We start from the raw sequence: 27198 nt of genomic DNA on the forward strand, positions 1-27198 counted from the left end.
TAGATATAGATATAGATATAGATATAGATATAGATATAGATATAGATATAGATATAGATATAGATATAGATATAGATATAGATATAGATATAGATATAGATATAGATATAGATATAGATATAGATATAGATATAAACTGCTAATTTGAATAATTTGCTACAATCAGATTATATCACCAGCATTCCCACTATCTATTAAGAAAGTTTAAGTATATGTGGGAATGACCTTGGAGACAAAGGAAGTAATGCTGCCCAGTAATGATCAGATAAGTGGCGGGGAGCTTCCAACTGCATAAAGGGCAGACAAAGAAACTTGGAAAGAATCCTCCCCAACTTTTCAGACTTAAAAAAAGAGATATTTTTTTTAAATCCCATTTATATCCCGCCCTTCTCCGAAGACACAGGGCGGCTTACAATTTAAGCACAAACCAATGTGCTTAGCAATAGCCTTCATTCTATGTATATGTTGGGAGATTAACACTTTCAGACTTGTGAGATTCTGTTAATGTAGACTTATGATAAAGTAGAATTAGCTCTCTGGTGTGCCTGGATATTAGCTTGGCAACTTAGTTCATGACAAGTCCATGCTTTCTAATAATCACCCTGTTCTTTTCAAGTAGTTTATGATTAATCTCTCTGTTTATTTGTAAACTGCTCTAGACTTTTCTTTATAATTGAACAATTTTATCAATTATTTCTTTTGTCAATATGCTGCATCTTTTGAAGATATTGATCAATCTTAGTTCTCCCATCTAAGTATAATTGCAAGTTAGACAACTGTAGAAAAAAAATTCAAATGCAAAAGCATTACATGGGATAAGAAACAAAGTTTTCTTATTTAAAATTCCTGTATGTTCCTATTTTAGTTCCATCCCTTTCTGGAGAAGAATGAGTTTTGCAATCTTTCCAACTTCAAAATGTACTTGGATCAAAGTGGAGATGTAAAAGCAGATCTGGACATCATGAGCTGGGTTTTTCTCCCCAATGAGGAACCCATCCAAGAGCAACTAGGGAGTTTTGAAAGACAGAGACTTATTACCAACGAAGATGCCCTTTTACGGTTAAAGTTGCTCAACAAGGTGAGGAAAATATCGGAGACTATTCTTTGTTTTCCAAAGCCTTAGGACCCATTTCAAGTGGGATAAGCTTAGTTACCAAAGAGGATGACCTTCACTAGGAGTTGAATGTGGGGAGTACAATCCTTATAGATTTTTTTTAAAATGGCTTGGGAGGCTTCAGTATCATTGGCCAAAGTGTCCTTCAGTTACTATAATATGGAACATCATTTTAAGCTTATATACTGTGACTATGACTATGAGCCAGCAGTGTGCAGCAGCAGCCAAAAAAGCTAATACAATCCTGGGTTGTATAAACAGAGGCATAGAATCAAGATCATGTGAAGTATTAGTACTGTTTTATAAAAACATAGTAAGACCACACCTGGAATACTGCAACCAATTTTGGTCACCATACTACAAAAAAGATGTCGAGACCTTGGAAAAAGTTCAGAGAAGAGCAACTAAGATGATCCAAGGCCTGGAAAATAAAACATATGAAGAACAGCTTTGGCTAGTATAAAGAAAAGAAGAAACAGAGCTAACTTTACAGCAGTATTCCAGTATTTGAGGGACTGCCACAAAGAAGAGGGCATCAAACTATTCCCCAAAGCACCAGATGGCAGGACAATAAACAATGGTTGGAAACCGACTAAAGAGAATAGCAACCTGGAATTAAGGAGAAACTTCCTAACAGTGAGGACAATTAACCAGTGGAACAGCTTGCCATCAGAAATCGTGGATGCTCCATCACTGGAGGTTTTTAAGAAGAGACTGAACAACCACCTGGCTGAAATGGTATAGGTCACAGGTCTGGAGCCGCATGTGGCTCTTTCAGCCTTCTATTGCAGCTCCCAGTCCTCCTCCGCCATTTGCAGAGAGAGAGAGACAGAGACATAGAGAGGCACTTGTGCTTCCCTTCTCTCTCTCTCTCTCTCTGATCTTCTGCTCACCTGGCCACCTGGGCTCACACTGTTCTCCAACAAGCTGACAAGCTTATTGGGTAGCCTCCCTGCCCTTGCTGCGTCTCCGCAGGAAGAGGAAGCAGCAGAAACTCTCCGCAGGAAGAGGAAGCAGCAGAAAGCAGAAAGCAGCAGCTCTCTCTCTCTCTCTCTCTCTCTCACACACACACACACACACACACACACAGAGAGAGAGAGAGAGAGAGAGAGAGAGAGAGAGAGAGAGAGAGAGAGAGAGAGAGAGAGAGAGAGAGAGAGAGAAACTCTTTTACTTACTTAGTGGGGGAAGAGAACTGGCAGACCAAGGGCAGGAAAGAGCCAGCCCAATAAGAATGTGTGTCAGCTTGTCGGAGAGCAGCGTGAGGCTAGCTGGCCAGGTGAGCAAAAGATCAGAGAGAGGGAGAGAGAGGAGGGGAAGAGAGAGAGAGGGGGGGAGAGGGAGAGGAAAGAGAGAAAAAAAGAGAGGGAGAGGAAAGAGAGACAGAATATGAATATATGTTGTCCTTACTGGACTTTTAGTAAAGAACATTTAATGAAATATTTTGATTTTTTTTTAATTAAGAGATGAGGTATGGGGATAATTATGCTGTATTTAAAGATGGTAGATAAGCTACTAAAATTGTTGGTATGAAGGAGAATGGATTTTTTCCCCTCTTTTTCCGGCATATTTTTTTTTTCTTTGTAGTAGTTCATTGATTTCATAAACACACTATAGTTTTTTTTTTATGCATAGCATAAAGGTAAAAAAGGATATATGCAGTGTTATCTTCATTTTAGATGTCAAAAGGGTTTTGTGGCTCCCAGTGTTTTCTTTTCTGTGAGAAATGGGTCCAAATGGCTCTTGGAGTGTTTTAAGGTTGCCGACCCCTGGCATAGGTTCTCCTGCTCAAGCAAGGGCTGGACTAGAAGACCTCCAAGGTCCAATGGCCAATATTCAGAGTCAATCTGATGAAATTGAATCAAGACAGGATGGGGGTCCTATGGGTCCCAGTGGGAAATAAGCTTTAAATGAGGATTCACTTTGTCCTGGCTTTGGACACTGTCCCATGAAAGAGCAGGTCCATGCTCTATGATGTTTTTAAGCAAACCAGACCTGGCCAGTTATCCATGCCTCTCTTTCACCCCACAAAAATATGTAATAGGCCTTTTACTCTTAGGAAGGAAGTCCAAGTCTTTCAGTTCACGTAACAATTTCTCTGATGTGAGATAATGTCCTGACCCAGAAAACCAAAGCTCTGAAACAAGTCTTTTACCCAAAGAAAAACCTTCTTGACATCAGAAGTAATGAGGGATGATTTGAAAGGAAATGCTACTTAGCTTTAGCCTTTGGCTTGTAAGAGGCAGTTCATCTGAAAATCCTTGAATGCCACTGTTTAACTTGATTGTTAGCTATCTTAAGTCTCTCTGGGCAAAAAGGAAGCTCCAAATATAATTACCGGTAATACCAGTTTTTGTCATGTTGTTGCAGTTTTTGAACAGAAAAGATCTTTTCTTGGATACCTAGCTGAGCCTTAGAAATATCCCTTTCTGACATGGGGCTCATATTCATGTCCTACTTCCTGACTTACCCTTTTTGATGGACACATTCCCATGACCTGACCTCCATCTCACCTCACTACAGTCCAAGAAACTAGGCAATAATTTTCACCAGCATGGCAGCCATATAAATTTAGCAAATAAATGTACAAAGAAACAAAGAAAATCACCTTTAATGTTGACAGCATTAATTTGCATTGGATTTTTCCTTTGTATCTTTACTGGCATAACTGTATCTTAACTGGGATAACTGGGAGGTGGTTTTTGGCTACTTTCAAAGTGCAGCTGTTTGGCAATGTTTAACATAGTCTAGAAGGAAACCATTCTAGAACCTACTGTTAAGAAGGTTTTTTCCTTCATCATAGTTTTGTCCTATTTAAGTAAATATACGGTAATATAATAATATTTAATAAATCTTTTAGAACAAATTTAACTATAAAATTTCAGATGGGATCTGAAATAGGCCCCTTGCACTGGAGTTAGTGAGATGGGCCAATAATTGGGTGATATTTCACATTGACTTAAGTGAAGCCCAAAGACTACTCGTCTACTGAGTCCCTACCGCCCTGAGTCCCTAGGGAGAAGGGCGGTATACAAATTAAATAAAACCTAAACCTAAAACCTACCTCAATTTTCTGTGGACGTTGAGTCCCAACATATTTTTGTGGGAGATTCTTTGTTTTTCTGCTTAGTCTTTGCCTCAGTCCAAATGCGTGGAAGATTGTTTTCCTGGATTTGCCAAGCAGGCTCGAGAAGGAGAACCAGTTTGCTGCTTTGACTGCATTCTTTGTCCAAAAGGGACCATCTCCACTCAGGAAGGTGGGTGACACTAGAAACCTTGTAGAAATGGATTAATCCAAAGTACTTTGATGACAGCGCATATTAAAAGATGCATTGAAGCTCAACTGTTCTATTTATTATCAAAATGCCCATTTTTTAACTATGGGAAAATATCAAAAAGATCTTGAGAGGAGGGCTGGGAAGAGATAGGAAATTGTGGCAGAATGGGCAAGCTTTATCTCTGCCAGAGAAAACATTTCTTCTGCTTTTTAGTTTTTATGGATCCTTCTATATTTACTTTCCTAGGAACATAAGAGGTCTTTGAAATTTGAGGAACTGTCTCAAGTGACCCTTCCTGAAAAGATTATTGCAATGCATTCTACATGAGTCTTTTTTTGAGAATCACTAGGAAGATATCAAGGGACGCGGTGGCTCAGTGGGTTAGGGCACTGAGCTTGTCGATCAGAAGGTCGGCAGTTTGGCGGGTCGAATCCCGAGTGCCGTGTAGCAGAGGGAACGCCTGTTACTCTTCCCAGCTTCTGCCAACCTAGCAGTTCGAAAGCACGTAAAAAATGCAAGTAGAAAAATAGGGACCACTCCGGTGGGAAGGTAACAGTCATGCCGGCCACATGACCACGGAGACGTCCTCAGACAAGCGCTGGCTCTTCGGCTTTGAAACAGAGATGAGCACCGGCCCCTAGAGTCGGAAACGACTAGCACGCATGTGCGGGGGAACCTTTACTTTTACCTTTAGGAAGACATCACTGGTCCATGGTGAAGTGGTGTGGACACATATGGGTGCACCTCATTTCACCCATATTATCACTGGTCCAAGTAGACATTCCAGATTATTAGCAGGACTACCTTTCTCTACCAGCCAACTACATCCTCCATGTTCAATAAATTAAAAGTGTTATGTGGCAGCACTCAGGATGTTTGCCTAGAAAGATGAATTGATTCATTACTTACTTTTAATAATCTAGGTTGCTAGGTTCTGCACATTAAACAGGAAATCTTTCATCTCTTAGGACTTACCCATATTTCATAGATCTTAGCTATGTGGTTTATTTTTATTTTTTTTAGAAAATGATATTTATCTTAACTTTTGTATGCAATTGTTAAGAAATGCATCTCAGAACATTGTCCCTGTAACAGCAGTTTTCCCAAGAAGGTATTTATTGAAAGGTAAAAGTGAAGAATCTTATGGAAATGTTGCTTTTGGATTTTGTCAGATACAGAAAAATGCACCAAATGTCCAGATGATAAATATCCAAATGAGAACCGAGTCCAATGTATCCCCAAAAGAATAAACTTCCTGTCTTATGAAGAATATCTGGGAATCATCCTGGTCTCTTTTGCCCTATTCTTGTTCTTAGCCACAGGTCTTGTTTTAATCATATTCATTAAGTACCGAGAAACTCCCATTGTCAAAGCCAACAATCGAGACCTCTCTTATATCCTCCTGGTCTCCCACCTACTTTGCCTCTTGTCCCCTTTTCTCTTTATTGGTCAACCCAGGAAAATCACCTGCCTTCTCCGACAAACAGTTTTCAGCATTACCTTTTCAGTTGCCATTTCTTCTCTCTTGGCCAAAAGCATCACAGTGGTGCTGGCTTTCATGGCCACAAAACCAGGAAATCAAGTGAAGAGATGGTTGGGGAAGAGGTTGGCCAACTCCATAATTTTTTCTTGTTCTGCAATCCAAATTATCATTTGCTCCATATGGCTGGGAGATTCTGCCCCATTCCCTAACTCTGACTTCCACTCTCAGCCTGAAGAGATCATCCTGCAATGCAATGAAGGATCTGTTGTCATGTTCTACATCACCATCAGCTACATGGGCTTCTTAGCTATCATCTGCTTCACGGTGGCTTTCCTAGCCAGGAATCTGCCCGGAGCCTTCAACGAAGCCAAACTAATCACCTTCAGCATGCTGGTCTTCTGCAGTGTCTGGGTGATCTTTGTGCCCACCTACCTAAGCACCAAGGGGAAATACATGGTGGCTGTTCAGGTGTTCTCCATCTTGTCCTCCAATGCTGGACTGCTGAGCTGCATCTTCATCTCCAAGTGCTACATTATCATTTTGAGGGCTGACCTGAATACAAAGGAGCAGCTTACAACCAGAAGAAATGTAAAAATTTGAGAGAGGAATTTCAAGACTCAACAGGCCACACCTAGAAAATGGCCCAAGTGGTTCTCCATACATGAGTGGGCCAACAATTTTGCTTGAAATAATGAAAGGGCAGCTGGAATTGTCCCCAATATTTGTCCAGTGGAATTCTAAGTTGTCCATAGAGCTCTATGGCCTGAGATACCACATTCAGGTTTTTGAAACATGACATTTGTGCAATGAGAGTGTTATTTGTATGGCAGAAACATAGCAGAGATATTTGGAATAGAGACTTATGAGCTTTGAAAATGAGAGGCAATTGTTGGGAAAGTTCCCAATTGAAAACTTAAGGAAAGGTTTTATCATTAAGAACCAAACCAGGGTATTTGATCCTGGACTCAGAATGATAGGGGTAATTTGTGGTAAATAAGAAACCATGTAAGATTTCTGTGAATAAACTACAATAACAGACTGTTAACAGAGTTCTTTGAACTTTAACTTTGCTGTTGTTAAACCTGTTGACTATTTTTTTTCTTTCATATATGTAATGTATGATAGGTCAGTTGAATTGCAAATAGATGTTCAATTTTATACATTTTGGATCTTGCAAGAGGGGAAGCTATTATTGTTGCAATAGACTTGTTTTTCTATTTCTACGGGATAATATTTTTTGTCCTTTGATTTTTTAATTCATATTTTTAATGTTTTGTCTAGTTTTGTTTTGACTCTGTTCAATATTTTTCTTGAATAAAATAAAATTGCGTCATAAAATTGAGTTCAAGCCACTCAAAATAGTATTTTCTAATAGTTCTTTTATTCTTAAAGGTGCTTTTTCATGAGGCAACTGGATTTTCTTGTTTTCTTTGAAGACATTTCCCTTCTCATCCAAGAAGCTTCTTCAGCTCTGACGGGATAGTGGAGGATGGAAGGATTTCTGTTCCTTGAAGATAGTTGGTCATTTGCATTGTTTTAGAGAGTCATTCAGCCTATCCCAGATTATTACAGGACTGACTTGGGACAATGGTCACACACTAGATTTGATCTTATTGTCAGAACAATGAAAATGTGACCTAGTGGAGGATTTAAGATTATCCAACTTGTCATGGTCAGATGACACCTTGGTATCCTTGAAGCTCTCATATGCTGCCCCTCTCCATAGGAGGCCTGATCAATTTGGATGTTCCACCATTGGCAATTGATGGAGCCTAATGGGTTCCAGAGGCAACTAAGAGATATCCTGGATGTGTTGTTGCAAAGTCCTGATGAAGTTATGGTGAGGGCCTGGAATTTAAAAGCAGCTGTGAACCCATGTGGCCTCTCTTGACAAATCATTCTCTATCCTTCCTGTGGCTCAAGGAGGAGCTACAGGTTATGAGAAGGGCCAATAGACACCTAGAGTACCATTAAAGGAAGACAAGGGATGACTCCAACCAGACATGACTTAGAGTCGCTATTAAGGCCTGTTCCCTCCTGGGTCAGGCAATATTTTATAAGGCTGGGCAGAGGAGTTTGTTCAGCACCTGATGGACAAAGTTGCTTGGATCCCATGCATGGAGATACAGTAGTCCATGTGAGATGCCCCCAGAGAGGTTCTGTTATCTGAGAATGGTTTGATCCTGTTGACCCTGATGAAATGGACAGGCTTTTGATACTGTCAGCACCACCACTTGTCAGTTAGATTGTCCCTGCTGGGTGGTGAAAGCCTCCAGGATGGTGACTAGCAGGTGAGTCCAGGCAGTGATTAATACATCACTGTAGGAGGAAACATTTTGGGATAATTTTTGTTGAGTTTCCAACCTCCTGCTGTTAGGAAAGGTTGGGGAAAAGGTGATGACCTGGCAGCTGCAGAGAGTCATGACTGAAACAGATTATATGAACTCCTTTCAGTCAGGATTTGGATTTGGTTATGGGATGGCATTGGTTGCACTTGTTGATGAACTCTGGCAAGAGCGAGATGGAGATTGTGCAACCATCCTCACTCTCCTTTACCTCTCAGTGGCTTTCAATAACAATTGACAATGGTATCCTTTTGGGTTGTCTGGGGGGGTGGGGCTCGGACTGGGCAGAACAGTTCTGTGCTGGTTTGGTTCCTTTCTCTGAGGCTGGTCCCAAATGATATTGATAGGGTGTGAGAGGTCCAGCCCTCGGCTGCTATTTTGTGGTGTGCCACATGGCTTTGTACATTCTCCACTCCTTTTCAACATCTATATGAAATCTCTGGGCAAAATCATCCATCACTACATGTTGAGGTATCTACAGTATGCTGATGACACCCAACTCTCTATTTCCAGTCTTGGTGACCTAAGAGATGTTGTGGCCGCCCTCTTGTGGTGTCTGGAAGCTGTAGGGGCCTGGATGGGGGACAACATGCTTTGACTGAACTCTGGCAAGATCAAATGGTTTGGGGTACATAAGTATCTGGGATCTAGGACTTTGACATATTTGACTCTGGATGGGGTGGCACTGCCACAGAAAAATCAGGTCTGGTGGGTTCTTCTGGACTCATGACTCCAGCTCGAGGAGTGGATGACAGTCATGGCTAGGAGAGCCTTTGCACAACTTCATGTTATGCACCAGTTTCAGGTTTTCCTGAATCAGGATTCCTTTTGCTCAGTTATTCAGCCCCTGGTCATCTCATGATTGGACTAATGTGCTTTACATGGAGCTATCCTTGAAGAGCATTCAGAAGCTACAGCTCATGCAAACTGTGGCAGCATGGGGAGTTTTGGGGAGACAAAGAATGGCCCCTGTAACACCATTGCTCCATGAGCTGCATTTGTTAATGGTTTGCTTCCAGGCTCAATTCAAGGTGTTTGCAATCAACTTTAAAACCCTTCATGGCATGGGTGCATCTCACCCCACTGGGATTGGCCTGTTCCACTTGTGCTGGCAGAGGAGGCATGCATGGGTCCCATCAGCCCAATTATTATGGCTGAAGGGTCCAGGAAAAGGGCCTTCTCTGCTGTTGCTGCTGCCCTCTGGAACAGCTTGTCCCCTGATGTGAGGTGGGTTCCAACCCTCCTATCTTTTTGTAAGGACCAAAAGATGTAACTTTGCCAATTGGCTTGGGGCCCCAGTGAGGGAACAGTGCAATGGAGGTGGTTGATTGAGTAATAGCAGATCCCAACTCTCCCCACTCACCACCCACCCTCTCATGTGTTTTTGGTTTTAATGTCTGATTTAAACTTTTTATGATTTAACTGTATATATAACTGTAAGCCACCCATGTTATCCTATGGTAAGATGGGTGGCCAAAATTTTAAATGCATGAGTGAATGAATGAATGAATGAATGAATGAATGAATGAATAAATAAATAAATAAATAAATAAATAAATAAATAAACAAACAAACAAACAAACAAACAATTCTACTGCTCAGCTTGATAGAATTGTAGATAAGCTGTGATATAACTAAAATAGTGACATATTTAAAGGCTTTTAAAATGTTTTAAAATATTTTGATGGGCCATTTCAGGCCTCAGATATGATACCTCAACTGTTCAAAAGAGCCTAGAGGATATCTGTGCCCTACGCACAGTCACTCATGTGCTCGTGACCTTTCGGATAGACTACTGCAATGCTCTCTACATGGGGCTGCCCTTGAATACCACTCGGAGGCTCCAGCTGGTGCAGAATGCGGCCACGCGAGTTGTGATGGTGGTCTCCTGATACTCCTGATACTCCCATGTAACACCTCGGTCAGGGAATGTCGACTGGCGGCCCCCAGGGGGAGAGCATTCTCTGTGGGCACACCTGCCCTCTGGAATCAGCTTCCTGTTGAGCTATGGATGGCTCCCGACCTTCGCTCTTTTCGCCGTGACCTGAAGACTTGGCTATTTGAACTTGCTGGCCTGGACTGAGGAACTGGGATTTTAGATCTAAAATTTTAAATTTTGGAATGTGTTTTATTGTTTAGGGCTATTTGGTTTAATTTCATTTTAATTTTTGTATATTATGTGTTGTTCATAGTGTTTTAATTGCCCTGTACACCACCCCGAGTCCCTTGGAAGAGGGGCAGTATATAAATCCAAATAAATAAATAAATAAATAAATAAATAAATAAATAAATAAATAAATAAATAAATAAATAAATAAATAAATCTTGCAATTCTACTGGGTTACTATGAAGGATACAGTACCATTGTCTAACCATGCTTTAATTTTGTCAAGAAAAATCATTAGCCAACTCATGTATGAAGGACAGCTTGGACCATTTTCTAGGTTTGGCCTGTTGGAAAATATTAAGAGTCAAATCAAAATTCTTCTGTTTTATATTTCAATATATCTTGTCTTAAGCTGCTCCTTGGTATTCAAGTCTGGCCTCAGGATGATAATGTAGCACTTGGGGATGAAGATGCAGACCAGCAGACCAGCGCTGGAGGCCAAGATGGAGAAGACCTGCACAGCCACCATGTACTTTCCTTTGGTGCTCAGGTAAGCAGGCACAAAAGTCATCCAGACACTGCAAAAGACTAGCATGCTGAAGGTAATCAGCTTAGCTTCATTGAAGGCCCCAGGGAGATTCCTGGCTAGGAAAGCCACCATGAAGCAGATGGCAGCCAAGATGCCCATGTAGCTGAGGGTGATGTAGAACATGACAACAGAACCTTCATTGCATTGCAGGATGATTGCCCCAGGCTGGGAGTGCTGGTCAGAGTCAGGGAATGGAGAAGAAACTCCTATCCAGATGGAACAGATGATAATTTGGACAGCAGAACAGAAAAGGATGAGGGAATTGGTTAAACTCTTCCCCAACCATCTCTTCACTTGGTTTCCTGGTTTTGTCGCCAGGAATGCTAGCACCACTGTGATTGTCTTGGCCAAGAGAGAAGAAATGGCAACTGAGAAGACAATGCTGAACACCATTTGTTGGAGAAGACAGGTGACATTCCCTGGTTGACCAATGAAGAGAAAAGAAGTCAAGAAGCACAGCAGGAGTGAAACCAGGAGGATGTAAGAGAGGTCCCGGTTGTTGGCTTTGACAATGGGTGTATGCATGTATTTAATGAATATGGTCAACACAAAGACTGTGGTTAGGAAGAAGAGTAGGGCAAAAGAGATCAGGATGGTGCCCAGATGATCTTCATAAGACAGGAATGTTATAACTTTGGGGATACATTGGACTTGGTCCTCATTTGGATATCTATCATCTGGACACTTGGTGCATTTTTCTGTATCTGAGAAAATCAAAAAGCAATATTTCTTTAAGGTTCTGTCCTTTTACATTTTAAGTTATTCAGGACAAGAACTCATACCAGGAGCATTTCCCAAGGAGCACTTCTTTACATTTCCACAGAAGGAAAGTAAAAAGTATAACAGAAACTCCATAGAAGCCTACATTATTATAGGTGAACAATGAATCAGTTAATCTTTCTATGCAATTTTGTAGTTTCTGCAAGATGACATTTCTTAATATACTAGACTCACGGTATGCCTATTTTATGAAATCTAATTGCTGACAGAAGGAACAAGTCCTGAAAATAACCTGGAATGGCCACTGGGAGCAGTGATAATACAGTTGTATTGAAGTCCACCCATAAATGTCCACACCACCTCATTGTGGACAGTGGTACCTTCTCAGTGATCCTCAAGGGAGGTCCATGTAGAGTGCATTTCAATAATCCTTCCAAGAGGTGGACCTGAGACAATTCCTTAAGTTTCAGAAAACTCAGATATTCCTAGAAGGATAAATGTGGAAGGAGAGATCCAAAATAAAAAGGATATATTTTCTCTGGCAATGGTAAAGCTTGTTCAATTGGCCACAACCGTCCAACCCCTCCCAGCCCTTCCTTCAAGGTCTTTTTGCTATTCTTCCTTTTAAATAAGAAATTGTGAATTTTGGAAATAAGCAAGAAAACAGTTGAGATTCAATCTGTCTTTTAACCCCATTTTCATGAAAATGCTCTGGATGAATCCACTTCCACAGGGTCTGTCCTTTCCTTTGGTGTCACCCACCTTCCTGAGTAGAGATGGTCCCTTCTGGACAAGGAATGCAGTCATGACAGCAAACTGGCTCTGCTTCTCGAGCCCTCTTGACAAATCCAGGACGACAATTTTCCACACATTTGGATTGAGGCAGAGACTAAGCAGAACATTAAAGAATGCCAAGGAAAATGTATTAGGACTCAACATGCATGGAAAATGGTGGTGGACATAAACATTAGCCAGGTAGTCTCTAGGGTCATAAGGCTTTGTAAAATCGAGAAAAGAGGCCAGTATTTCTCCCACCTTGTTGAGAAACTTTAGCCGGGACAAAGTATCTGGGTTTATGATAAGTCTTTGTCTTTCAAATGTCCCCAGCTGCTCTGGGATTAGTTCCTCCTTGCGGAAAACCACCGAGCTTATGATGACCAGATCAGCTGCTAAATCTCCATTTTGGTCAAAGTAGAGTTTCATCCTGGAAATATTCCAAAATTCATTCTTCTCCAGAAAGGGGTGGAACTAGAATGGAACATTGAGGAATTTTAAAAGCAATAAAGTTGTTTATTTATCCCTTGTTCTCTGTTCCCATTTGAATCTTTCTTCTATAGTTATCTAGCTTGCAAATATACTTTGTTGGGAGAACAGATTTTATCACTATGTTCAAAGACAAAAGACATTTCATCAAAATGTGTCAATCATATATTGACAATATGTGCATTAACAAAATAAAATGGGCGAAATTTGTTGACTAAATGGAACATTCTATAGTAAGTCACAAATAAGTTGAGAAACAAACAAATCAAGAGGTTGTACATAAACTCTTTGAAAACAACAGGAAGATTACCAAAAAGCATGGATTTGTCAAGAATAAAGTTGCCACCAACTTATTTGAAACATTGCATAACCACCCATCTTTCAGCAAAATTGGTGTGTGTGTCTGTGGGGGGATCCTAATCAAAGTTTAAAAGTCATATAAAAATAGTTTTAAAAAAACATAAGGCACCATCAGTTAAAACATAAAACATTAAAACAAAAATAGAACCCTGGTGCCAATCCACGCTAACTTGCTGCTATCTAATCTTCTTCCAGAAATCTAGATTTTCAAATGAAGAGAAGGACTACTAAGGGTGATGGTGTTCCAATATCTAAGAGGCTGTTACTGTTAGTACTGATTTATAACACTATGATAAGACCTCACTTGAAATATTGCTCCAGTTTTTGTCAACATGCTATTAAAAATGTTGAGAGTTTAAAAAAAGAACAGGAATAATGATGACTAGGAAGCTGGAGACTAAAATATAATAATAATAATAATAATAATAATAATAATAATAATAATAATAATAATAATAATAATAATAATAATAATAATAATAATAATAATAATAATAATAATAGGAAGAAGAAGAAGAAGAAGAAGAAGAAGAAGAAGAAGAAGAAGAAGAAGAAGAAGAAGAAGAAGAAGAAGAAGAAGAAGAAGAAGAAGAAGAAGAAGAAGAAGAAGAAGAAGTTGGAAGGGACCTTGGAGGTCATCTAGTCCAACCCCCTGCTAAGGCAGGAAACCCTATACCATTTCAGACAAATGGCTGTCCAGTCTCTTCTTAAAAACTTCCAGTGTTGGAGAATTCACCGCTTCTGGAGGCAGGTTGTTCCACTGGTTAATTGTTCTAACTGTCAGGAAGTTTCTCCTTAGTTCTAGGTTGCTTCTCTCCTCGACTAGTTTCCATCCGTTGCTTCTTGTCCTGCTTTCAGGTGCTCTGGAGAATAGTTTGACTCCCTCTTCTTTGTGGCAACCCCTGAGATATTGGAACACTACTATCATGTCACCCCACTCACCCTTCTCTTCATTAAATTACACATACCCAATTCCAGCAATCGTTCCCTATATGTTTTAGCCTCCAGTCCCCCAATCATCTTTGTTGCTCTTCTCTGTACCCTTTCTAGAGTCTCAACATCTTTTTTACATTGTGGTGACCAAAACTGGATGCAGTATTCCAGGTGTGGTCTTACCAAGGCATTGTAAAGTGGTATTAGTACTTCACTTGATCTTGATTCTATTCCTCTGTTAATGCAGCCTAGCACTGTGTTGGCTTTTTTGGCAGCTGCAGCACACTGCTGGCTCATATTTAAGTGATTGTCCACTAGGACTCCGAGATCCCTCTCACAGTTGCTACTATCGAGCAAGGTACCACCTATACTATACCTGTGCATTTGATTTATCCTGCCTAAATGCAGAACCTTACTTTTTCACAATTAAATTTCATTTTGTTAGATAGTGCCCAGTGTTCGAGTCTGTCCAGATCCTCCTGTGTCTTAAGCCTATCTTCTGGAGTATTGGCTATTCCTGCCAGCTTGGTGTCATCTGCAAATTTGATGAGTTCCCCATCTATCCCCTCATCCAAATCGTTGATGAAGATGTTGAAGAGCACTGGGCCCAGAACAGAGCCCTGGGGCACCCCACTACACACTTCCTTCCATGTAGATGCGGTTCCATTGAGGACCACACGCTGAGTACGGCCTGTCAGCCATCTACGAATCCATCTGGTGGTGATGCTATCTAACCCACATTTTTCTATCTTATCAAGTAGTAGGTTGTGATCTACTTTATCAAATACCTTACTGAAATCCAAGTAAATTAAATCTACAGCATTCCTCTGGTCCACTAGTTTTGTCACTTGGTCAAAGAATGCAATAAGATTTGTCTGGCACGATCTGTTTTTGACAAACCCATGTTGGCTTTTAGTGATAACTTTGTTCGCATCAAGGTGTTCACTGATTTGTTGTTTGATTATCTTTTCCAGAATCTTCACAGGTATTGAGGTCAGGTTGATAGGTCTGTAGTTTCCTGGATCTGTTTTTTTCCCTTTTTTGAAGATGGGAACTACATCAGCTCTCTTCCAGTCCTCTGGTAGTTCCCCAGTGCTCCAGGATCTTTAAAAATATAGTTCAGTGGTTCTGAGATCACGTCTGCCAGTTCCTTCAGAACCTTGGGGTGTAATCCATCTGTTCCTGGTGATTTGAACTTGTCTAGGCTGGACAGGTGCTCACTTACCATTTTCTTGCCTATCTTAACTTGCGTTTCTATTCTGTTTTTTATGGCACTGGTTTGGGTAGGTTGGACTGTTTTTTCCCTTTGTGTAAAGACACATGCAAAAAATGAGTTAAATAGTTCTGCTTTCTCCCTGTTGCTTGTCACCTTCTTGCCACTTTCCCCCACTAATGGACCAATCATTTCCTTCACTTTTTTCTTGTTTCTTATATGTTGAAATAAGCTTCTTTTGTTATTTTTGACTTTGGTCGCAAGCCTTAGTTCATTTTGAGCCTTAGCTTCCCTCACTTCATCTTCGCAGGCACGGGCTGTTTGCTGATATTCTGCCTTAGTTATGTGCCCCTCTTTCCACTTCCTATACTTGTCCCTTTTATCTTTCAATTTGTCAGAGAGTTCTTTATGCAGCCATGCAGGTTTCTTTTGAGAGCTGTTATTTTTCTTTTTTGTTGGTATTGTGCTAGACTGGGCCTTTATTATCTCACTTTTCAAAATTTCCCAAGCTTCTTGAGTTGTTTTCCCCTTTAGGATTCTCATCCATGGAATTCTTCTCAAGGTCTCTCTAAGTTTATTGAAATTAGCTCTTTTAAAGTCCAAGACTCTAGTTTGGCTGTATTCTGTTGCTTATGCTTCCATAATGTTGAATTCCAATATTGCATGATCACTTCCCCCCAAGGTTCCTGTGGCTTTGACACTTTCTATCATTTCATCTCTGTTAGTGAGAATTAAATCCAATATGGCTAATCCCCTAGTTCCCTTCTCTACTTTTTGGGAGAGAAAGTTGCCTGCTAGGTTTGTCAGGAATCTGTTAGATCTTCCACTTTGTCTCCCAGTTGATATCAGGGTAATTAAAGTCCCCCATTACTATTGTGATGCGCTTCCTACATACCTTAGTTAACTGACTAGCAAAAAGTTCATCTATTTCCTCTGTTTGGTTGGGTGGCCTATAGTATACACCTATGGCAATGTCATTTTTCCCCTTTTATATTGACCCAAATACATTCAAGTTTACACTTTTCATCATTGTTGTGCTCTATTTCTGTAGAGATAAAGTTATTTCTTATATATAGAGCAACTCCACCTCCTCTTTTGTTTAGTCTATTTCTTTTAAATAATTTAAATCCCTCTAGCTGTGTGTTCCATTTGTGGGTTTCATCCCACCATGTTTCTGTAATGGCAACAATATCATATCCGCCCTCATTTACCTGAATTTCTAGTTCACCCTGCTTGTGAGGCTGAGGCAAAGAGGCAGTCCCAGAACCAGCGAAATCTGGGGGCTGGACAGGGGACAGATTGTATCTGCCCTCAGTGTGGAAGGGACTGCCACTCTCAAATTGGCCTTTTTAGCCACACCAGATGCTGCTTTAGGACCTCTTTCCGGAGCACGATAGCATAGTCTCTCGAAACTGAAGGATGCCAATGAATGGACATGGAAAAATCAACTCGGTCACAAGAGCGGAGATTCTGGCTAAATGAAAGCAAAACCTTCTACAAGCAGGAGCAGTTTTCAAGTTGAGCAAGTCAGCCAGAGTATTTCAGTCTCCACTTCCCTGATTATTTTTATGTGAAGACAAAGCAGCTGCCAGTCAAAAAAGCCTTAACTGGGGTTGCTTCAGAAGGTTGGACTGCTTGGTGTCAGAGCCACGTTCATATAGAAAAAGGCAAATTCTGTAATGCTAATCACAACCCCATAGGTACAGGAATGTATTTAAAAGTTCATATATCCTTTTTCAAAAAAACAAATTAGCAGTTTTTACTAAATCTGTGATATTTCCCACTCTTGTGAACATTATCACCTGAGCGATTGCATTCCACAAACCTGTTAGCCTCTTGTAGTGCACGTAGGTTGAGATGATTCCCCTTCTTCTCCTTTAAAATAAGCTTGATAGATCCTTGTAGGGAACACCTACCTGCCACGGCTGCAGCCTCGGAGCCCATAGCATCTTTATGGCTTCTGTTCTTCTCCTGGATCTGGAGGAATATGCAGCATTCAAGGCATGGGCCAGAGTCTTAATGACACTGAAAAAATGGTGGATATTTTGGATTTTGATCTTATTTGTTTTCTCTTGGGTCTCCAGTGCTGGTTTTTCAGTGCATCTTCTCCTGCCCTTGGCAGAAAATACATTCTTTGAAAAAGAACAGTGAAATATCTGATCTGCAAATGGTGATTCCACAAAGAAAGTGGGTTCAAATGCATCCTCTATTTGCTGTTCTTTTCCTTTGAAATAAAAGGTCCAGATACTATGCACATGTTTTAGAAGTCTGTAATTTTTTATTGGACTTATTAGGACATATGTTGTGATCCAGACTTTCTCTTCAATGGGTCCTGGCAAACCTTCAAGTGTTAAATGGAAAGGAAGAATTCTGTCTGTAAGGGGAACATATTCTATGAAGTGAACAAAGACATTAACTTTTCTCCACTTAGAGAGGGCATCCCTGAGGGGAGCTACATGAGTAGTTGTTGAGAACCGTTGTAATATAACAGCACAAATCCCATTCCTGACAAGCATAGGAGTGAAAGTCCTCATGAAATTATCTCCATTTTCAGTGTCTGAAGCAAAGAGACCAATCAAGGTCCATCTGAAATGCAGAAGCAGTTGGACAAAGGCTGGATAGAGGATCCCTTTTTTGGGGAAAAGCTGGTGGTAAAAAGGCAATTGACTTTTATCATTCTGTGACTCTGAAAATAATTGAAAACTGATCTGAAAAAGCAATGAAGAATGTTGTGTTATATTTGGAGCCAGATCAGTTCAAAAATATTAGCCTTAATGAGATACAATTTGTTCCCATAAACATAAATAGGTTATTGTTGATTAGTCATTAAGCAAATCAAGATAGAGAATAAAAACACATAACCTCCTAGCTAACAACTTTGTCACCCAAAAGGTGGAGGAGGGAACTAGATGTAAAGCTATACTGGACTTAATCCTTATAAATAGAGAAGACGTGATAGAGAGAATTGAAATTACTGGAACCTTGGACAAAAGTGACCATGTCATACTGAAATTTAATATAATGCAAACACTAGCAATAGAAAAAAAATCCAACCAATATCCTAAACTTCAAAAGTGATGACTTTAAAAAACTTAGAAAGAACCTAGGAAAAATCCCATGGATGAAAATCTTAAAGGGGAAATAACCCAGGAAGCATGGGAAACCTGAAAAATGTGATCACAAAAGCCCATACCAGCACAATACCACTGAGAAAGAAAGACAAGAAATCCAAGAAGAAACCAGCATGGCTGCACAAAGATCTCTCTAACAAACTAAAAGACAAAAAGGACAAATACAAAAAATGGAAAGAGGGGCACATAACTAAAGCCGATTATCAGCAGACAGCCAGAACATGCAAAGATGAAGTCAGGAAAGCAAAGGCTCAGAACAATTAAAAACTTGCAACAGAAATCAAGGACAATAACAAAAGTTTCTTCCAACATATTAACAACAAGAAAAAATCAAGGAAACTGTAGGCCCACTAAAGAGAGAAGATGACAAGGAAATTACAGGCAACAGGGAGAAAGCAGAGCTGCTTAACTCATACTTTGTGTCAGTCTTCACACAAAAAGAAACTATAGCCCAAGACACCAAAAAAAAACCACTGCAAAAAGATAATAGAAACAAAAAATAAAATAAGCAAGAAAATGGTAAGGGAACACCTATCCAATCTTGACAAATATAAAACACCAGGACCCGACAGGCTACATCCCAGAGTTCTGAAGGAGCTGGCAGATGTTATCTCAGAACCATTGTACCACATCTTTCATAAATCCTAGAGCACCAGATTAGGCCCAGTACTCTTCAATATCCATCAATGACTTAGATGAGGGAATTGAAGGGGAACTCATCAATTTTGCAGAAGACACCAAACTGACAGGAGTAGCCAACATCCCAGAAGACAAACTCAGGATCCAAAAAGATCTTGACAAACTTGAACAATGGGCCTTATCCAACAAAATGAGTTTCAATGTGGAGAAAAACAAAGTCATATATTTAGGCAGGAAAAACCAAAAGTACAAATACAGAGTGGGATAGACCTGGCTTAAAAACAGTAACTGTGAGAGGGGCCTTGGAGTCCTAGTGCATGATCACTTGACTATGAGCCAGCAGTGTTCAGCAGCAACCAAAAAAGCTAATACATGTCTGGGTTGTATAAACAGAGGCATAGAATCAAGATCACACAAAGTATTATTACCAATTTATAAAAGCCTAGTAAGACCACACCTGGAATACTGCAGCCAGTTTTGATCATCTTATAAAACATATGCTGAGAGTTTGGGGGAAAAATCAGAATAGAGAACTAAGATGATCAAAAGCCTGGAGATTAAAACATACAAAGAATGGCTGCGGGACTTGGGTTTGGCTAGGCTAAAGAAAAGAAGAAATAGGGGAGACATGATAGTAGTGTTCCAGTATCTGAAGGGCTGCCACAAGGCCAGGTTGTTCACCAAAACACCAGAGGGAAGGATGAGAAACAATGGTTGGAAACTGATCAAAGAGAGAAGCAACCTGGAATTAAGGAGAAACTTCCTGACAGTGAGGACAATCAACCAGTGGAACAGCTTACCCCCAGAAATCGTGGGTGCTCCATCACTGGAGATTTTTAAGAAGAGACTGGACATTCACCTGTCTGAGACAGCGTAGGTTCTCCTGCTTGAGCAGGGGGCTGGACTAGAAGACCTCCAAGGTCCCTTCCAGTTCTATTATATTCTATTAAGTCTTCTGTCTCTGGAACTCTGCAAGTAGAAGTCTGTTCATTATAAGGATCTTGGTTAAGTCTTCCATACTTAATCATTGTGTCCAATGCTCAAATCTTGCTTGAATAAATAACACCCTAAGATGTGTTGAAATCCTTATGTTTTTGGAAGTACGTTTGTAGTGGCTAATACATTTCAATGAGCCACTAAGGATGACTATATTTTTCTCTGCTTTCATATCCCAGATTCTTTGTGCAACAATCTTTTTAAGCTTTTTATCCAGTTGTACAAGACACAGGAAGACCAAAGCTCCTAATATAATTTGTCACTTGTACAATCCAAGAGAATTCACTTTTTTCTGTTCTAAAAGTCAGAGGTTTTGATGTCTATCAGTTTATATAGCTTTAATTTTACCCCAATAACTATATACCCAAATTTTAGACATAGAACAAATGGTAGTACTCTGTCACTGCAGTTTTCTTAAGAAGAATTGTATGACCAGTTGTCTGAAATGGCATGAGGTCTCCTGCTTGAGAAGGGGGTTGGACTAGAAGACCCCAAGCTCCCTTCCAACTCAATTATTCTGGTATAAATTCTCAATTCAGCTGTGAGGTTAGCAGCTGAAGAACTTTTATCCACTCCAAGAAATTTTTGAGATGATGTGATTGGGTTTGTTCTAGTAGTGATACCTTTTAAGTCACAAACTTCAACTCCATACAATCTATCCAACCCATCTTGGGAGTATGGTAATAATAGATTGGCAGTGTATGACAGCATTTTACTATATAGCAATAGCAATAGCAGTTAAACTTACGGTATATACTACCACATAGTGCTTTACAGCACTCTCTGGACATGTCAGCATATTGCCCCTAACAATCTGGGTCCTCATTTTACTGACCTCAGAAGGATGGAAGCAGTAGTGGGATTCAAATATATGAACAACCAGTTCTCTTTGTGAATGCCACTTCTGGAAGTCCAATCTGGGCCTGGGCAACAAAAAATTAGCTACCAGTTCTGCTTAACTGTGGCAAACTGGCTGAATCCCACCACTGGATGGAAGGCTGAGTCAACCTCAAGCTACATCAGGATCGAACTCCAGGCTGTGAGCAAAGTTTCCCTACAATACTACACTTTATCAACCGCACTATCAGTTATATTTTATCTCCTTAGATACTTGTATATAAGGATCCTTGAGCCAAACCTCCCTCTCAGACAAGTGCAAGTAGAAACAGCTTTGATGAGATTCAAAAGTCTGGGTTCCATTTTTAGCTCAATCAATTTCCTTTATGATATTTCTCTGTTTACTGTGTTAAGTGATGAACTAACATGTACACAGGCCAAAAAACATTGTCTACCATGACATATTTTGTAATTAGATGGTTCAAGACAAAGCAATTGGCAATAGTAGAACAACTCTGCCAAACGCTTGCTTGATCTTCTGCAGGGATACACTTGTCATCTACACAACTCTCAACTCTACTCAAAAAGAACTTATCATATATTGTAGCCACAATATCTATTGGATGAATGGTCCTGTAATTGTTAGTGTCCTTTTTATACACTTTTTATATAGAGAAATCACTATTGTCATCGTTAACTGCTCCCAACTGGATCTGGTAGCAATTATTTATATCTGTAAATGAATGTGCCTATAGATGCCCCCACCAAGTGGATACTCTTTTTAATAGTTGAGCTGGCAGAGAGTCCTCTCCATGATTTTATTGCTCTTCATGGTGATTTTTTTATAATGAATATTGTGATATTTTTTTTTATGATCATGAAAATTGTAGGGTAAAAAATAATTGATATCTTGCCTCATATGCTTCTTTTTAAAAAATAAAATAAATTGATTAATTAATGCTAGTGGTCCCTATAAGTCCATAAGATATATGGTAAGATAATTCATTTGGTTTCTTTTCATAAATTTGGGTTTTGTTTACCATTGAAATAATCATCATTTTAGCTAATATTAGTACAAATGAGCTTCCCATCACTTCTGCATCTTCCTTTTGTACAGAAGATTCTTTGATTGGATACAGAGCCTCTCCTCACCTTCACTTCTGTGCAGCAGGAACCTGCAAAGCAATGGGGATGGTATCTTGAGAGGATAACTTTGATAATTGTTTTATCCTCACTTAGGATCCCAATCTCCAGCCATGACATCTACAATGGCCATTGTGAAAAGCAACTCTTCAGTTCCAAAGAGAAGATAGGTTTGGATCTATCACTCACCCACCACAACCCCACTCACTTTACCTATAGAAAAACACACAAACCTGAGGGACTTTATAGGTGCTTCCTAATGTTGACATTTGGATGGAGATGTCCTTTCTAGATCCATCAAGAAGAGTTAAAAGTGTATCCTTCCTTCCACAACTGTAGTTGGGAACATTGGCTTCTCCAGTAGAAAGCATATCCAGCAAGGCATCTGATGTCCCAAGTGTGCTCACATAGTTGTCATGAATATTGTAGCCAAGAGTGAGATTTCTCAAGAGCCAGGCATTCTTGTTGACCACTTGAATATTAAAAATGTAGCGTGGTATTCTTAGTATATCATAAGGTATACTAATGTAAAAAATGTTCATGTTATCATCATCATCATCATCAATAGCAATAACAAAATAATTTTTCAATTTAATTCTCCTTGTCTCCACAAGTCTTTTGATACTTAAGCCAATACTGATCCACAACCAAAAGCAAAAATGATAGTCGCCCATTACCATTTCATTTTATTGAATTTTGGAAAGGTGGAATGGGGATAAACCTCAATCAGGGTTAAGAATCTCAAATAAACCATCATTCATATATTGATTCATTCAATTTCTATGTCTGCTCATCTCAGCCAATGACTCTGGGAAGCTTACAATTCAGGAAATATGTTACAAGTATAAATTAAAAAATAAAATAAAATGATAAAAACAGTAAAAACATCACAAATATCTCAATTCAACATACACAAGAACAGGATATTTGGCTAGTTAGCAATGGGACCCTTGGCACATTCAGCATCCCAGCTTGGGAACAGTACTAACCAGGATTCAAAATCATTCAATCATTAAAGTAGAGCCATCATAATAGGAAGATGCTGTTTCATCCAGAAAAGTATTTCTAATAACAACATATGACTCTTTCAGTCGCTATTTTAAACTAAAGTAAGTATTCAAGCGATAAATCAGGATTGAATCGAGAGAGATATTCTGGATTTCTTTCAGTATTTCCCCCCCTGCATCTTTGTATTTTAGTCTCTTCCACAAAATAAGACAAAAGAGAGAAGTCAAGGAAGTCATAACAATTTAAGAAATTAAATATGTCCTGAAATGTAGGAGAGAGTGAAATAGGAAGGAAAGGATAACATTAGAACTGCAAATGGAGGGAATGAAACTCTGTCACACTTTTAATCACTTACAAGCGAAACTGACTTGAAGGACTCATGTTGAAAGGCAATGTTATATGTGATGTTGTTGTTGCAGTGACAACTATACTGATGAGATGGTCTCCTGGCTTGTAATAGCTCCATGGTCTTTTCCTATCCTGGGGATCCAAACTCAGTGGGCACTTCATTCTAAGCTTCCCAGAGACTGGCTGGCACAGCATCAGCATCAGAAGGAGAAGTAGGAAGTTCATAATTAATAGGACTAAATCAACAACTGTACTCAAGTTGAGTAGAAAGAATTGAAAGAATTCTCACAAGGTGGAAATGCCAGTGGCCCTTCTGATTCAGAGATAGACAAATTGAGTTTTCCATGGAAAGGAAAGACATATTCAAGAGCACAGACCCTGCCTATCCCAAAAATGTGCCACACAGAGCATAACCAGAGGCTTTAAACCTTATCTGATGCATGATCCCATCCATGTTGCTTTCGTCTTTATTTACATCAAAGGCAGTCACTGGAGAAGTAGCAAGAGATGGTCTCAAAGACCTGGATGGTCATAATTACAGTGAGAAATAACTTCTTTGGAATCACAAACATCTTTGGGTATCAAGAGGGGTAATTGGAGGAAAGCACATCAGTGAGAAATCACAGAAATACCCCTGGGAGTACTATTGTGTACTAGTTGTGATTCTTCCTATCTAGACATGTGCAGAAAGTGATATGAGAATTAGGTAGTTCAACACCCAGTTAATTGATTGTTGCTGTCTTTCAATGTAGTATCTTTTCTTCAGAGATAGCTGGTCACCCAGAGTTATGGAGTTTGCTGTCACTCTGAGTTGATGACAGTTAACTCTAGTGCTGCCTATATTTTAATGTCAAGAAAGCAGTCAATAACCTTAAATCCTCCTAATCTTAAGTGCTGAGTCTGTTTGTGATTTTCTTTTCTATTAGATCTCCACATATAAATCCTAAATTGCAACTGATTTTAAAATTGCTTCTCCCTGAAGTCTATGGAGATTCTCAGTTATCCAGATCATTGTCCAAAAGGTGCTTTTCAAAAGGAAACTGGATTTTCTTATTGTTCTTTTTTTCTAGAAAATATTTCACTTCTCATTCAAGAAGCTTCATCAATTGTTTCACTTCAGTTGTCCCTGAAGTGAAATTTTATTTTCATCTGTTCTAGAAACGATGGGAAGTCGTTCCTGGCAGCAGACGGTCCTGCAAATATCCCGGGCCTAAGCCATGTAGGACTTTATAGGTAAGAACCAGCACCTTAAATCTCACCCGGAGGACAACCGGTAACCAATGTAGCTCACGCAGGAGAGGTGTAATATGGGAGTATCGGGATGCTCCCATCACAACCCGCGTGGCCGCATTCTGCACCAGCTGGAGCCTCCGGGTGGTCTTCAAGGGCAGCCCTATGTACAGAGCATTGCAGTAATCTATACAGGAGGTAACGAGTGCATGAGTGACCGTACATAGAGCATCTCGGTTCAGATAGGGCCACAACTGGTGCACCAGGCGAACCTCTTCTTAAAAACCTCCAGTAATGGAGCACCTACAACTTCTCAAAGCAACCTGTTAATTGTTCTCGCTTTCAGGAAACTTCTTAATTATAGGTTGATTTTCTTCTTGATTAGTTTCCATCCATTGCTTTTTGTCCTGCCCTCAGGTATTTTGAAGAATAGCTTGACTTCTTCTTCTTTGTAGCAGTCCCTCAGATATTGGAACACTTCACTATCATGTCACCCCTATTCTTTCTTTTCATTAAACTAGGCAAACCCAATTCCAACAACCAATCTTTATATGTTTTAGCCTCCAGTTCCCTAATCATCTTTGTTGCTCTTCTCTGTACTCTTTCTACAGTCCCAGCATCTTTTTTAATGTTGTAACCTGAGATTTTTACTAAAGATTTTTGTATGTTATTGAACTTTTTTTTCTTTTTTCTTTTGGTGACCAAAACTGGATGCAGTATTCCAAGTGTGGCCTTACCAAGGCTTTATAAATTGGTATCAACACTTCACATGTTCATGATTCTCTCCTTCCGTTAATGCAGCCTAAAACTGTGTTGGCTTTTTTGGCAGCTGCAGCACACTGCTGGCTCATATTTAAGTGATTGTCCATTAGGACTCCAAGACCCCTCTCACAATGACTACTATACATACACTGGTAACTGATTATAATAAACTAGAAGTAGTAGTAGTGCTTTGAAGAACAGGAAGACTCCCTCTTCTTTGTGTCAGCCTCTCAAATATTGGAACACTCTCAGCCTCTCAAATATGTCACCCCTAGTCCTTCTTATTATTAAAGTAAAAGGTAAAGGTAAAGGTTCCCCCGCACCTGTGTGCTAGTCGTTTCCGACTCTAGGGGCCGGTGCTCATCTCTGTTTCAAAGCCAAAGAGCCAGCGCTTGTCCGAGGACGTCTCCATGGTCATGTGGCCGGCATGACTATACGCCAAAGGCGCACGGAACGCTGTTACCTTCCCACTGTAGTGGTCCCTATTTTTCTACTTGCATTTTTACGTGCTTTCGAACTGCTAGGTTGGCGGAAGCTGGGACGAGTAACAGGCGCTCACTCTGTTATGCGGCACTCGGGATTCGACCCGCCAAACTGCCGACCTTCTGATCGACAAGCTCAGTGTCCTAACCCACTGAGCCACCGCGTCCCTATATTATTAAAGTAGACATACCCAATTCCTCCAATCATTTTTCATATGGTTTAGTCTTCAAACTCCTAATCTGCTGCTTTGAAGGACTTAACTGGCTCATTCTTCACCCAGGCCATTGGATAGGTGAGTGGTCACTATCTCTGGATTATGTAGGTTTCTTTTTCATTCAAATCCAGATTTTTTTCTTATCCTTCCCATCTTTTGTTCTTCATTTTCTCATACTGTACTGGCACTTGTTTTTAATGTTTGAATTTGTGACAACTGAAAAGTCATTGAGACACAGACACACAAATATATAAGCCCACCTTACTCTATTTTTACAATGCCCAGCATACATTCTTAAAATAATTTAAAAAGAAAAGGACAGCAGATATCTTATTAAAAGCACTGCACAAGGTTTGAAAAAAAAGACATAGTGCACTGAAGAGGTCAAATAAATAGCAATAGCACTTACAGTTATACTACTTTACAGTGCTTTACAGCCCTCTCTAAGTGGTTTACAGAGTCAGCATACTGCCCCCAACAATCTGGGTCCTCATTTTACTGACCTCAAAAGGATGGAAGGCTGAGTCAACCTTGAGCTGGTAAGAATTGAACTGCTGAACTGCAGGCAGCCGGCAGTCATCAGAAGTAGCCTGCCATACTGCATTCTAACCACTGAGCCACCACAGCTCCTAATGTAATACCTGGGAATAAAGTCAAAATTTAAAGGTCCCTTGAAGAAGGTCAGGATGGGACCTAAGAAAGTACTAGATAAAGGTAAAGGTAAAGGTTCCCCCGCACATGTGTGCTAGTCATTTCCAACTCTAGGGGCCGGTGCTCATCTCCATTTCAAAGCTGAAGAACCAGCGCTTGTCCGAGGACATCTCTGTGGTCATGTGGCCGGCATGACTAGATGCCAAAGGTGCACGGAATGCTGTTACCTTCCCACCGTAGTGGTCCCTATTTTTCTACTTGCATTTTTACGTGCTTTCGAACTGCTAGGTTGGCAGAAGCTGGGACGAGTAACAGGTGCTCACTCTGTTACGCGACACTCGGGATTCGACC

At 40.0% G+C, this 27198-nt stretch overlaps 1 protein-coding gene across 1 annotated transcript in view; it reads right to left on the reverse strand.

Moving 5' to 3' along the window:
* The window catches only part of LOC310633305 (vomeronasal type-2 receptor 26-like), a gene marked incomplete at both ends in the record, with an annotated part of 68744 nt that extends 46051 nt beyond the window's left edge, over positions 1–22693 (reverse strand). The window contains one exon of the mRNA XM_083351004.1: positions 22385–22693. Coding sequence (XP_083207130.1) covers positions 22385–22693 — 309 coding nt within the window. The remainder of the gene's footprint in view (positions 1–22384) is intronic.
* Positions 22694–27198: the final 4505 nt, after the last annotated feature.

The sequence above is a fragment of the Vipera ursinii genome (assembly GCF_947247035.1).
Source record: "Vipera ursinii genome assembly, chromosome: 2".
In the NCBI taxonomy this organism is placed as follows: domain Eukaryota; kingdom Metazoa; phylum Chordata; class Lepidosauria; order Squamata; family Viperidae; genus Vipera; species Vipera ursinii.